Source organism: Ambystoma mexicanum, chromosome 1p (genome assembly GCF_040938575.1).
Source record: "Ambystoma mexicanum isolate Mex_15411 chromosome 1p, UKY_AmexF1_1, whole genome shotgun sequence".
Taxonomy (NCBI): Eukaryota; Metazoa; Chordata; class Amphibia; order Caudata; family Ambystomatidae; genus Ambystoma; species Ambystoma mexicanum.
In genome coordinates, this window is record NC_090921.1 from 295,835,577 (window position 1) to 295,849,845 (window position 14,269).

Here is a 14,269-nt window from a genome sequence, read left to right on the forward strand (position 1 = left end):
AGGTAGCCCAGATGACGGAGCAGTTTTCAGCTTGCATCAAGGAAAGTATTGGTAGTTCAGAGAGGATATGGAAGGGAACTACACTCTCTTGGGGATGATTAGCAGAAATATATCCTTCTACCCCTCTCATGTTGGCCCCTTATATCATCTTTCAGGAGACTTGGTAATTGCTACTGGACATTGTAGAGAAGCTCCTCAATGCTCACATCACAGCAATACAACCCATTAGGGTAGAAAATCAGCATACCTCTTGCAAGAAAAAGTTTTATTTTCATATAAATGCGCCAGCAAAGAACTCTGATGCCATTGAATGTTCTACCAAAATTAGCGCAAACACTCAATGAAGGCAGACAGCATCATCAGTGAAGTAACTTACATAGAGTGCAAACTCACGTGACTGGTTGGTGGATACCCTATACATAGGCTACCTGTGCCACAAGTGATGCCATGCCATTGGTCCCAGCCCCTTTTGTCCATCTTCTTCCAGGTGGGCTCCTCCTTTCACGTCATCGGGTGTGAAGCTACCACTGATGGGCATTTATGTGAAGGAAAACAATACAGGCTCTTATCTCTAACCTGATGTGCACTTGGTACTGCAGACATGGGCTAAGAGGATACTTCAAGGGCATTGCTTCAAACAAATTATAGCTCGATTCCAGACACATTGGTTGGGCACGAACGTTCTCCACCCTCGTTTTAGCCATTTCCGGCACCTTGCAGCACAAATCACGCGACCTATAATGAAGGTAAATGATCCCAGTTTTCAGATCTTTTCTGATTGATTGGGGAGGGTAACAGTTTTATGGTTGATGGTTTGGAGCCAGTTGGTATCTTTTTATGCCGGGGTTCTTGGGACTGGGGCATTCGAAGTGCTATTTTTTAGAACTGGGACAGGGAAGGTCGGATGCTTGTGCCCCCCTACTCGTGGGATTGCTTTTCTCAGTGAGCTCTCAACCCCCTCGTGGCCTTGCAGGGCACATTCCTTCTGGGATACGAAATGTTGGCAACAGACAGTTAAGGGTCTATGAATCTCTGCAGTTCTGGCCTTCCTCACCGGTGCCCAAGCTACAATCTATTCCCACCTGCATACTCTATTTCTATGTGTGTGACTCGGGCCTGCGGCCCTGGCTTCAGCGCAAATCTAGTCCTTGATTGCAAATTACTGCTACTATTTAAGATGGCATTTTGATTCCCGTAGCATTATTAGAGCAAGATGCGCGCCCACTCCCCCTTTAAACCTCCCTTAGCCCCTACCTCACCTTCCCAGGCTTCTGTTTCTTGAAATGCACTGGGGGGGGATGGGAGGAGGACTGGGACGGGGTCCTGGACTATAGTCCCTCCTTCCCAACATCAGCGACTGGATTAGTCATGGGCTATGGGACCTCCAACAACTTTTGCTGCAGAGTGCCATGTGGACACCCTAGTCTTATTTTCTGTTGAGATCTCTGGTTTACATTTTGAGTTGATCCCAATTGTATACATTCCTATAGTGACATGTTGAACTTGGAGTGCTATGTCTTGCCACCTTTGCTGATCCCAGTTGTCTCCTCCATAAGGTGTATAGATGTCCTCAACATTTGGATGGCTGGGCTTGTCCGTGGTGGTGGGTGAGAGTGGATAAAGGAGCATGCAAGGGGGGGGGGGCAGATGATCGTCGAAGGAAGTGGCAAGAATGTCCATGCTCTCAGTGAAGTCCAGTTCAATGGTGCAGGCTAGGAGAGACAATTTGACTTAGTCCAGCTAAGGAGCCATGGAGTTGGATCTAGCCATTCTCGTGGTGATGCTGGAGGTAGGGATGGGTGCCTGTGGGGTGGGTACCGAGATGATGGTGAAAGAGCACAGTTTGAATGATCAATAGAGGCAGAGGAGTAGAATGGTGGAAGATTAGATCAACAGTGTTCCCGACAGTGTGAGCTGCAAGTTTGTGGATGCTCACAAAGGAGTGGTCCAAGAGAATGGAGTCAAGTTTTAATTGATGGTACTTCGATAAAATGGCATGGTTGAAGTTGCCCATCATGAATGGGGGGCATTTGCTGGTAAGGACTCGAATGGTAGGTCAACGTTTGAGGACAAATTGAGGGTGCCTGGTCGGTTATAAATGAGGATGATAATGGAAGGGTTGGGAACAAGGGGTTGGACCAATGTGGGTTCAATGGAGTCTAAGGAAGAAATGGTATCAAACTGTTGAAGACACAAGTGATCACAGTTCAAGGCTGTTTTTTGAACTTCAACTGACTTTGAAAAAAGCCTATCTAATCCTAAATCTAAAGATGGGAGCAAGCCACGACCATCAAATAATGCAGTCTTAGTGGTGCCTTGTCAATATAAAAGGGCCTATACTAATAAACCTATTGCCAATCCTTCTAAATACAAATACTGTGGGAAAACATGTTATGCTAAAGAAAAGTGTTCAAGAAATTATATGTCTGGATATTCAAGCCGTTGGCCTCCCTTACCCACGTTTTCAGCACTGGACAAGGCAGGACACTCGAGTTTAGCACAATCTCTGGCTTGTCTAGCATGAGAACGCTGTTCAAATCTCAGTATCTGGGCCTTCTATGTTAGTCTTTTTGCCATTTAAAGTCTCTTACTGATGCGGCAAACAGTTCCTTTCTCCTCAGGATTCTCATGTACAACTAATTGGGTGATTTTCGATTCATCCCGGGCACCCCTCCGCCGGGCTCAGACCCACTATAACACAACTATCAATTGATCATCCTTTCTCGGGCTGAACCAAATCCATGTACTTTTCCAAAATTTCTCTACTTCATCGAAATCGAACACTTTCAACTGTGCGTGTGATTTGTCTTGACCTGTCGTAGGACCACTTCGATTCACATTTGTTCCGTCTTTTAATTGATCTCCCTCTGACGGGCTCGATCAACTTTATATACATTTATCACATCTCAGCTGGATACCTTGCAGAGACCTTCAATTGAGCACCCACGTGGTGCCGGACCACTCTGTCAAAGGTATTGTAGCTTGCTTTAAAGTTCAATCACTCATCAGCAGTTCAACTACATTTGCATCTCTTATCACATGCGTTTTAACAAAGTTCGTTCCAGCGCTTGCCATACAATGTTTTGCTTTCAACCTTGGCTTCAATACAGACTGTTCTTGTATCGGCCTCCCCAACTCACCGGCTGTTTGGCTTTCACTGTTGGAATTTTGTTCTTGGAGCCACAGACAGTACCACGGCAGCTGGCGCTGCTTCCGGTTTTGATTGACGCGTGAGGGAGCCGGGTACCTGTGACACTCCATGCAGGATTCTTCAGCCTGGGTTCCTGGTCTTAAGCTTTGTTATCGCGGTTTTGTGAAAGTAACAGTTCCTTGTCGAAAAGGTCAAGGGAATTTCCGTACTTGCGACCCCCTTCTGTTTTGCTGTCTTTCTCCTCTTGTTAAACTGCCATCTTGGAACTTCCGTTTCCTTGTGTGCTTTGCCTTGCTTAGTGTGCTCTCGTGCATTGCTTTTTATCTGTGTGGGTAAGTGTAATGCAAGTCAGTTGTGAGTGAATGTCGATAATTGCCTGACCATAGTATTGGGGCATATCGGGTACACGGCTCTGGTGTTAGTCTGTTTTCCCTTAGAGCGGGCTGTCCGTGAGAGTTGGAGTTCCCAAATATCCTACCGGGTAGGATGGAGTAAAGGTGTTGCTGGGAAGAGATACAGCGTCTGACCATCCGGTGTCCTATTCCCAGAAGACCCCTCAGCCAGGTGATCCTCCCGCACTGGTTCGCCCCCAGGAACTGGATCCAAAACTGGTGGCTGTGTCTTGGCCACCTGGATGACAGATCCCCGGGACTAGCGTGTTAGACACCTTCTGGTTTCTCACCGGAAGAGCAGGGAAAGGTTGCTGGGGGGGGGGCAGGGTGAAGTTAGGGAGCAAGTGGCCATACAGTGTGCTCTTGTGATTCATGACTCATACCACACCTTATTTGGGAGTTGAGGTAGTGAGAAAATATAGCAAAGCCAATGTGTAGTGTATTGAAGGTTGCTGTGGGATTGCAGTGGCCATCACTGAAACAATTATATTAGGCTGGTGGGAGATTTATTAAAGATGGATTGGACATTCCAGTGCCTTGTCAGTAGGGGGAAATTGGGGTGAAGGTGGGCTAGAGGAGTGACTGAGACATCAGGTGTCAAGAGATTGGAGGGACTGTAGGGATAAAGAAAACAGTTCTCAAGTGTGGGGGATGCCAGGGAGGCAGTGCAGGTGTGCAACTGGCGGGGGAGGGGGACCTGGGCCCGAGATCAGAGGGTACCCAGGTGACCAGTGCAATTTCGGTTTCAGCCAGGAGTTCAGCTGGGGAGAGGAGGAGAGAAAGCAGAAGCAGAGTAAGGTTTTGAGGTGCTTCCGGAACCAGAGATGGTTCTCCTCAAGTTGCAGGGAGGCTGTTCCAGAGGGAGGCCCAGCCGAAGAAATAGATCTACCACCAACTTGTTGCGTGGAGAAGCGACTGACCCTGAGGGATTTGGAGGCGGATGAGCGGAGAGCTCGAGAAGGAAGATATTTAGGAAGAGAGAGTTGAAGGTTGAGGACCCAGGCCCCAGAAGGTCTTGTGTACAATGCAGAGGGTTTTGAACTTAATCGTTGCAACCACTGGAAGCCAGTGCAGAGATTTCAGTCCTGGAGAGATACGATCCCTGGGCTTGGGGCCAAGGAAAAATCTTGCAGTCCTGTTCTGGATGAGGGGCAGAGAGTAGAAGCAGGCAGATTTAGAAAGAGGCTGTTGCAGTAGTTCACCCTAGAGTAAACCTGAGCTCTGGAGACAGTGAGCTTCTGGGGGAAGGAGAGGAAAGGAAGAATACTTCTGAGGAGGTGCATCTGGTAATGTGACTGCTTAGAGACGCCAGAGATGTGAGGAGGGAAGGAGAGTGTGGAGTCGAAGATGACCCAAAGATTTTTAGCCTCACAGGTGGGAGCAGGAAGAGGGCCAAGAGCGGCCAGTCAGAGAGCTACCGGAAAGGAGGGAGCTGGTGTGCCGATGAGGATAATCACGGTCTTACTGGCATTTAGGCAGAGATCATTGGCGGCACACCACTCCTGGATAGCAGACAGTCTGAGATGAGAGAAGTAGTAATGGCGGAAGGGAGCCTGAAAATGAGTTGTCATCCGCATAGCATTGAAAGTTGGGGCAGAGAGCGGCAATGCAGTGGGCAAGAAGTGCCAGGTATTGGTTGAACAGCCAGGGACAGAGGTTAGATCCCTGGGGGCACTCCACAGGTAGAGATGGAGGAGATGATGACCCCAAGTTGGACCTGGGAGGGTCTATCAGAGAGGAAAGAGTTCAGCCAAGCCAGGGCCTGATCAGTGATGCCCAGGTTATCATGGAGACGGTTGAGCAGGATGGCATGGTTGACCGTGTCAAAGGCAGACGAGAGATCAAGTAAGATGAGGACAGGTCTTCACGGATGTGCAGGACAGGGTTGGACTGGGACAAGAAATAGGCCCGGACACCAAAAGAAAAACTTGCCCCACCCCTCGCCTCATGACCCTTGATCTCTGATGACATCACCTGAAGTGATGTCATTTGACCCCACCCAAAGTGACATCCCGGGAAGCTATGAAACACAACCTTTCACCCGTTGACAAATCAGGAAGTGGCATCAAATAGTATTGTTCCGAAGTACACTACGAAAAATATGGTTATGATTTCACTAATGTGATATACATTTCATACAAGAATGGATCACCATATGTATCATTAATATCTGTGTGTATAGATCCATATTGTCAAATTACTGTTAATGCAAGCAGACGTCCAAGGCCAAATGGTTATGTTATTGTATAGCACTTACGCTTAAGCTCTTTTTTTTATAGAACAAATATGCATACAATATCACCCAACTGGTGTTGGTACTCATTTATCGACCTAAGAAGGATGAAAGGCTGAGATGGCCTTGCTGGGATTCGAACCTGCAGATAACACATCGCAGCAGCAAGCACTCAACCCACTGAGCTATCATATCGGCTATAGTAAAAGGAGCAATTATTCTGTAGTGGAACCATTAAACTTGTAACTGAGATTTAACAGCAAACCAGTTAAGTTCATCTGCAGGTCTGGTGCAAAGTTGCCCGCATGTCAAGCCTGCATGCATCTACTTTCAGGCTTTAGAGGCAACATAGGGTGGTGCTCTGCTCTGAGCACTCGTTACCTCATACATGCAAACAAGCATCCTGAACATCATGTCGGGGAGATGGGAAAGTTGGACACATTACAACAAAGCATTAATTGTGGCACAATGAAGTCAATGGCCACTTGATGTGCTATGGTAAAATATTTCTACACTGTACAGAAGCTTTTAGGCACAAGGAATTTGTCAAGAGATCGAGGACACCGAGATGGAATGTCTTGTGGTGATTGTAACGGAGACGACAGAAAAAAAAATGCTATTACTGCAACTTGCGAATGGCAAAATACATAGTTTGAAATGGATGCTTATTCTACTCTAAAATTGGTCGTTTATCACAAATATCATGAATACATATTTATCACTAATACAAAAGCCCCCTAGAGCGCCGGCACGGTGACAGCCGGCGGCGGCCCCAGCCCCTCAGTTTAGCATGCCGCAGCAGCATGTGAACGATGCATGTAGCATAATTTATGATACACACATCATGCATGCAAATCATCGAAGCAAGGTAACCTGTTACCTTGCTTTGATGAATTATGCCGTTGTAGGTGTTTTTTGTTCTTTAAAAAAAATGTAATTTTATTTTTTCAAAACTGGCCCATGTCGTGGGCAGAAACCGCCCCCCACTCCTCAGGGACGATTTCAGCCTGTCCACGGGCCGAGAGGCCGAGGGGCCAATCCGACCCTGGTTCAGGAGAAAAGTTTCCATGCTTCTGGCAGCTCTGAAGCCAGACTGATGGTCATGGAGGCGGCCAACAGATTCATTGTGAAGATTAAGCTGGGAGATGGCCGGCTTTTCCAGGAGTTTGCCCAGGAAAGTAGTGATGGAGATTGGGCGACATGTCGGCAGAGGGTTTCTTAAGAGGGTGCACAAGGGAGTGCTTCAGTGGGGAAGGGAAGACTCCTGTGGCGAAGGAGTGGTTGCAGAAGTCAGCCAGAGCGGGGGCCAAGGTGTCAATGGGGTCCTTGATGGTTTTGGAGGAACAGGGGTGAACCTGTTTTGACGAGATTTTCATAGATCGGACCTGTCTAGAAACCTTGTCTAGGGAGAACAGGGGAAAGGCAGAGAAGGACGGAGGAGAGGTGGCCGAAGAAGGGCCAGAGTAAGAGCAGGGAATATTGGGGGCAGGGGAGGAGGAGGAGGAGAAGAAGAGAGAGAGGGCAGGAAGTCCTGAGTTTTAGAGATGAAATGAGAAGCCAGTGCCGAGCGCAGAGGACCTAGGAGGGGGCCGGAGAGGTAGTCTGCAGCAGGATTGGCCAGCTCCTTGCAGATTTCAAAGAGTTTGTCTGAGTTGTTAGATGCTGCAGAGACACGGACTTGGATGTGGGCTCTCTTCTTGGTGCGGACAGAGAGCCTATTCCCGGTATCTGTAGAAACATGCACACAATGCGAAAAGAAGGCACTGGGGACATGCACTCCTGTAGCTCACCGTCAGTTACAGGCAAGGAAAGAACACTCCAAGGCTGGTTCATGCAACAACAACAAAAATTGAAATTCCAGGTTTATTTAAACCTCAGAATAACAGAAAAAAGTTAAAACTACGCGTTTCACAACACACTGGTTGCTTGTTCACGTGTGTGTCTGTGTGTGTGTGTGTGTGTGTGCTCAGTGTAGCGCGAAACGCGTAGTGTTGCAGGTTACGTACCACGGCATCCTGCCTCCGTCTGTTTTTGTGTTGCTGCTTTGGCTATTTTTGTCATTATTTTGTATTTTTTCATTATTAAAAACATCCGTATTAACTACACGGTGTTTCTCTCTTCTTCCAGTCCATATTGTGGAGTTTACATTTGGCCTGCAGGAGTGCGGTTTGTCCCTCCTCCTTTTCTGGATATATATATATATATATATATATATATATATATATGTATGTATATGTATATATATATGTATATGTATGTATAGCTGTGTTCTCTTCTTCCCCCTCCCCTCTCTACCGCCCACCCCCCTCACTCTGCCCGTCCTCCCAAACCCCATGAATGGTGTATCTTTGTGTCCCTAATAAGGCACATGCGCAGTTGGACATAGCATCTGGTTAACAGCTCAGTTATAGGGCATGCTCTGTCACGGGCCTGCATAATGCCTACAGGCGAAGCAGCGAGGGCTCTAGAAAATATATATATGCTTTGACACCAAACGGGATTATTTGTTCTCGGTGTCTTAACTCGCTAGGTTACATCTTGGCACAGCTAAAACCGAATGCTGTATGCCTTTTTACCAGCCTGCCCTTTGCAACAGGGGATGTTCTGCCGTTTTAGTGTGTGCTGCCCCGGTGGGTTCTTCTGCCGAACTAGATATGACAAGTGAAGATCACACCAAAACCCAGCATGAGATGGACCAGTCGCCCAACCTGCCTTCCAAGGGACATCTACTGGTTGAAACGATTTGCTTGGGAATGAGAGTAAACGAGTTACTGGACTAACGCCAAACTGGCCAGAAGGCTTCAAGATCAGCAGGACCCCCAAACACTTAAGCCCTTCTACTTAAGGGCGAATATATGTCGCTTGTTAGACTTCTGCCCGTTCATGCTTGGGCAATCTGAACGGGCGGATGCACTTGCTTTTCAGTGTCCACATAACCTTCCAGTTGCCTACCCATATCTGTTTAATCTATTAAGCTGAATCGCAAAAAAAGTTTTAAACTGCCTTATTTTCATGATGTGCATATTTGACACATACAAAAATGCTGGCTTGTTTGTGGCGGTGCTTCATATTTTGCTTGTTGTCTTTGACGTGCTTTCTTAAAACACAGGGGACAATGTGTGTGTGTGTGTGTGTGTATGCATGCATATGCATTACACACCTGTTTTACGCCTGGGGTGGGGCAAGAGTGGAGTTGGTGTAAGGGGCGCACTGTGCACCAGATGAATATTAGGGTTTTTTGATTTGATTTTCAAATGTATGCGATTATGGTGAAAGGGTTCATATATCACTCGCCCGCCCAGGTGTACATGACAGCAGCAAAAACTAGTCTTCCACCCAGGATTGGGGGCGTGGGGGTGTTGGGGGGACAGCCTCACTCATACTCGTTTGGCTTAGCAAGATGACTGTCCATGTTGGGTTGTTTTATAATGTTAATGTGTGTACTTGAATAGTCATCGCTATAAAATATTATTTAGCGCTAATTTAAAGCCACTCATGACTTCAAATTATCACCAAGTAATGCTGAGATGTGGTCAAGAATCGAAAGTGCAGACTGCTCTCAAAATCCCGGTTTACCTTTTAAAAGTGTGTGATCCTGGGCGGAAGTTCTCGTTGGGCAGTTTCGGCCAAAATTGGGATGCCAGGTAGGGACCTATTTTCGGTGAGGTGTGGGCAGGTGGGACGCCCCAAGATGGACCTTTTGCTGGCTGGCTTTGTTCGTGTTTGGCTCTTAGAGTCACGTCCTTCCCGCCTTCGCCACCTCCTGCTCGGCTGTACCCAGTTGTCTCTCTGTGGACTTTCCTTGTTTTAGTCCGTGTCTCTGAAGCTGCGTACACATGATTTAAGAAGCAGGAACAATATCAACCGTGCTCATAGAAGAAACCCAAACCGGACCACGCGTTTCATTCTCCAGCACTACAAAGGTGTAATCTCAAAGACCGAAAATGTCCCAAAGGGACGGAGGCACCAGTATTTTTTTTTACATCCTCATTCACATGTCATTCTTGAGTTCAAATGAGTAGGGGGTGGGCACTCAGGACTCCTACTACGCCGTACATGGCGATGGGGCACTTTAGTCTGGCCTTGGTGCACGTTACAGTGGAAGGGCACAGTGCTTGCTTCTGGCTTCGGTATCGCGTTGTGGTGTAGGAACATGCTGCCCCGCCCAGTGAAGGGAGCGGTCACACTCCAGGGCACTGTCTGTGTCCTGTATGAGCATGGTCGGACCCTGTCCTTCAATGGCCTTGGTGCCAGTTTACCTAACGAAGGCGCAGTGGGCGGCTACTGCTGGACTTGGCACTAAGTTAAGGGACGATGAGAGTGCGGCTTTGCCCTCTCTCTTGGCCTCGATGGCAGTTTACGGCATGAGGGTGCGGTGCCCCCACCTCCCCCCACCGCTGCCCTCAGTGCCGCAGGCTCCGGGAGGCGGCTGTGTTTACAGTGTATCTGTGGTTGGGTTACAGCACATACTGTAATTCTCATCAGACTGCCAGTAATTTCCCTGAGTTACCGGGAGGCATCATTTCCTGTAAGTCAGGCCCTGTGTTTAGAGGAAGTGGCGGATCGCGGACTGTGCACCACTCAGGCTGAGCATACTGCACAGTGTGCACACTGCCCTCCTCTACACCGACCTTGCTCCGAGCTAACCTCTTTTTCGCTACTCTTCCCCCCACCCCCCCCCCATGTTTTAGGGTCCTTCGCCTGCGCTTCGTGCTCTCGTCTGCCGTTTTTCGGGGGCTCTGACCTTAAGTGTTCGCCAAGTTTTAGTGACTCTGACCTGCGATTTCTGCTTGTAAATGCCATGTTAAAGGGACTTTGAGTGACCAGTTCTTGGTGATCGTGGCTGCCATGTTTCGAGGCTGGGACCTGCTCTTAATGAACATGTTTTGTTGACTCTGACCTGTTTTTCCACTTTGTGGCTGCCATGGTACGGGGCTTCCAGGTTGTGGCTGACCATTTTCGATCGCTGTGAGCAGCATTTTGCGATTGTTTGGAGCTACACTGATCTGGTGCCGTGGCATGCTCTTCGTAATCTTGACTGGCATGTTTCGGGATATGTGACTTGCCCTTCGTGCTCTGTGACTTGAATAGTTGACATGTTGGAGCATCCTCGCCCAGTTAGCTGCAGAGTGCTTCCTTGTGACCAGGAAGTCGAGCCACATTGCCACCGAGCCTGGACCTCCCACCATGTCAAGGATGGGCTTTTGGCTAAAGTTTTCAACTTCAGGCAAGGTAAGCTACTTTTACACGTGTTCCTCTAGACCAGCGCCTGACTATGTGGCTGGGTGGAAACAATGTGGGCCCTTCTATGGGGCGTACTTCTCCACAGGGGTGGGTACCAAGGGAAGTTTCTGTGCCCGCTACCTGTCATTCTATAGCTCCCAATCCATGCCGGTGATATAGGAGCTCTGTGCCCAGTCGTCCTTGTCTATTCTGAGGGGTTGGTGATGAGGTGCTTTTGCGATGTCCTGTGTACACAAACACTAGGAAAATTGACTTTACAGATCGCGCAATATGTGAATGTTCGTTGTGTGCGGGAGTGGTGCTCCCCTACTTTTATTTTTCAAGTTTAACTGTTACTATACTTTTATTTTTTAAAAGAAACCGTCCCGGAATGGTTTATTTTTCTAATAACGGCAAATGAAGAAGTTGAAACGTGCATTTAAGTGCATTGCACTGAACGACGTTCTCTTAAACAGCAGGTGCATTTGTTTAAGGGGGTTGTATTGTGCGTTGGAGGGAGCGTGGCAATTGTATTTGTGGGGAGTGGGGACAGGCCAGCAGGGAACTTAGTTCTCTACTTATTTTCGTTCACTTCGACCACCATCTGTGCCTTAGTTTGAGTGGGACTGTTTTTGTAAACGCGTCATGATTTGGTCTTCATACCAGTAAAACTACCAATATAGACGTGTATGTGGACTGTGGAGGCTAAGGAACTCGGACCTGCGCCCAGTTCATTTGGGATGGGTAATGTCATCTGCACACCACCGGGCTTTCCATTGTCGCCCTTCAGAGTTGTGATGTCTCTTATGCTCCCTTCCGTGCCCCTTCACGTGGGGGGGTCATGAATGTGCGCTTTGTCCAGTGTACTGTGGCGACAGTAATCCATGTGCCACTCAAACCGTATCATTCTATTTCAACACCGGTCCAAGTGCCCTTCCAGCAAAGCAACATACTATGAGGGTGACTAAGATGGTGGGCTTTAGGCTTGATCACGGTCAGACTGTGCCCATCCTGGGACCAGGTGTTGATGTCTTTTCTGTGCCTATTAACCGTGTGGCATTACTCACCCGTGTTACCAGTATACCCAGCGAGATGACCTCCTTATACTTGAGGTGACATTACTAGTTCCATGCAGTCTTATAACCTGCTTGAGTGGACAGTGGACCCCAGGGGTCTGCAACTTTTGGCTCTCCAGATGTTTTGGACTACAACTCCCCTCATCCCTAACCAGGATAGTCAATAACCAGATATCATTGGAATTGTTCGAAACATCTGGAGAGCCAAAGGTTGCAGACCCCTGCCCTACAACATCCGATAAATCTCTCTGAGCCTATTAGATTTTTACCACTGTGAGAAAACATTTCTTCCACCATCGGAGGCTTCACTCAGAGCCTGTATTAACATTTGTACCACTGTTAAGGTGTTCCTGCGAATAGCCAGTCTGAGGTGAGATTTCTTAAACCGCAATGAAGACTTCAGAGCAAGGGGATTAACATTTTTATGCTGAGCCCCCCCTGAGTAAAAATATTGTTTGCCCCCCCCACTGCTCCCAAAACTAGAACTGCTTATTTTGTATTGAAAGCGATCACAGTAAACTTTTTTTTAACGAGCGTCATGCCTCGCAGCTTGAAGACCAGTGCTTCACAGGTTGGTGATAAATGGAAGCATAGAGGACTTATCCTCTGGCAATAATTGGAAGGGATCTTCCTTCGCAATGTATACCCATTTGCATGCACATCCATTTGCATGCACTCTAGCAAACATATGTATGTAAAAAAGGCATTTCTTAAACTGTTGGCGACTTGGCTCCCAGCTTGTTGGCTTCTAACCATTGTGAACGGACATCTCTTAGAAACTTAGAGGGAACACTGGAAAACCATTGTGCGCAATATAACAATCAAGAGCGAAGACCTTGCACCATCAGAAACATCACTTACAGAGGGTTAACTCGTCATCGTTGTTAGAGGGTAGCTCGCCAGTTTGGTGCCGATTAACCTAAGCATTGTGAGGAAACCTAACTCACGGACAATTCCACCTCATGAACAGACTGTGAGAAGATATTTTTCAGACCATCGCAAACATCATTCAGTCTATTGTATATAACCTGTCCGTAGAGCCTTTCGCAGTCTATTAAGTTACTGCTGTGTGCATTGACATTACGCAGTCATTCACTGGCCACAAGCGCTCCTGTATTTGTAGAATTGTGTGCTGTTGTCTCGTCAATCACCATATTCAAACAAAGGCCCAGATAGCTTGGCTCAGAATTTCTACCCTTCGAAAAAATCGAATTTCTACCTTGAAAAATCAAACCCTTCATACTGCAGGACTTAGTGGTCCCCCACATCAATGTGGGAAATGCTCTCCTGACAGGGCATCGAGCTGCTCACTTGGCTCCCTTAAAAGCAGTTCACCATGCCGCAGCACGTCTTATTAGGGAGCACAGAAATTTGACCGAATTACCCCCATCCTTCCCGAAGTACATTGCCTTCTGCAACAAGCCAGGATACTGTTCAAGACTGCACATATCATCTCGATAGCAGTCACAAATCGAACACCTGCGTACCTGGCGACTAAGCTCCAAAATATCTGGTGACACGCTCCTGGCAAAGCAAATCGACCAATCTTCTTGAATCACAATCTGCTCACAAAGAGAGGACATGCAAACATTCCTTGTCTCGAACTCAATCCCGATGTTGGCTTGGAATGCTTCTACAATTCTCCAATTTTGCATATCTCTGAAAACGTGGCTCTTTCAATTACACCTGACCAAGGACTACTGCCAATGGATGCACATACCGACCCACAGACATCGCAGTACTGCTCTGTTGGTAAAAGATGGCAGCCCAAATGCTGGCTACCCACAATTTGTACTGCACTCAGCTGCGCTTGAGCTAGGTCCGTGCTTTAAACAATAAAAAAAATGGGTGAAGGAGAGTTTTCAATCCATCATAACTGCTAGGAATGTCTTTGAGCAGTCTACCGGTCCATCGGGCATATGCACCTCATTCTTGGTCCCATCCCTGAAGGGTATATGGTTCTTTCATTCTTTCATCGACGGTTGTAATTTCAATGGTTTTTTAACGAGTATTTTTGCTGAAAAAACTCATTGAAATATATAGGGAGTGGGGGTGCAGTGTTGGGAAAGTTCATATAATGGGCGTGGGGGGGCGGGGTCAGGAATAGTCAAAGAACAATAGTGGATGTTGGTTTGGGGAGTAACCCCCCAAAAATAAAAATCCTTTTTTCGGTAAAAAAACCATCGAAATTACA

General features: G+C 47.4%; 1 protein-coding gene across 5 annotated transcripts in view; it reads left to right on the top strand.

Annotated features, from left to right (window-relative positions):
- Positions 1–14,269, top strand: part of SBNO2 (strawberry notch homolog 2) — a 1,228,831-nt gene that overhangs the window by 386,435 nt on the left and 828,127 nt on the right. The window contains exon 1 of one of the 5 annotated variants that reach the window (XM_069647299.1): positions 10,351–11,008. The exons of the other annotated variants lie outside the window; for them this stretch is intronic. Within the exon in view, the coding sequence (XP_069503400.1) occupies positions 10,964–11,008 (45 nt within the window). The 5' untranslated portion in view covers positions 10,351–10,963. Of the gene's footprint in view, positions 1–10,350; positions 11,009–14,269 lie in introns of those variants that run through there. 5 annotated transcript variants of the gene reach the window in all.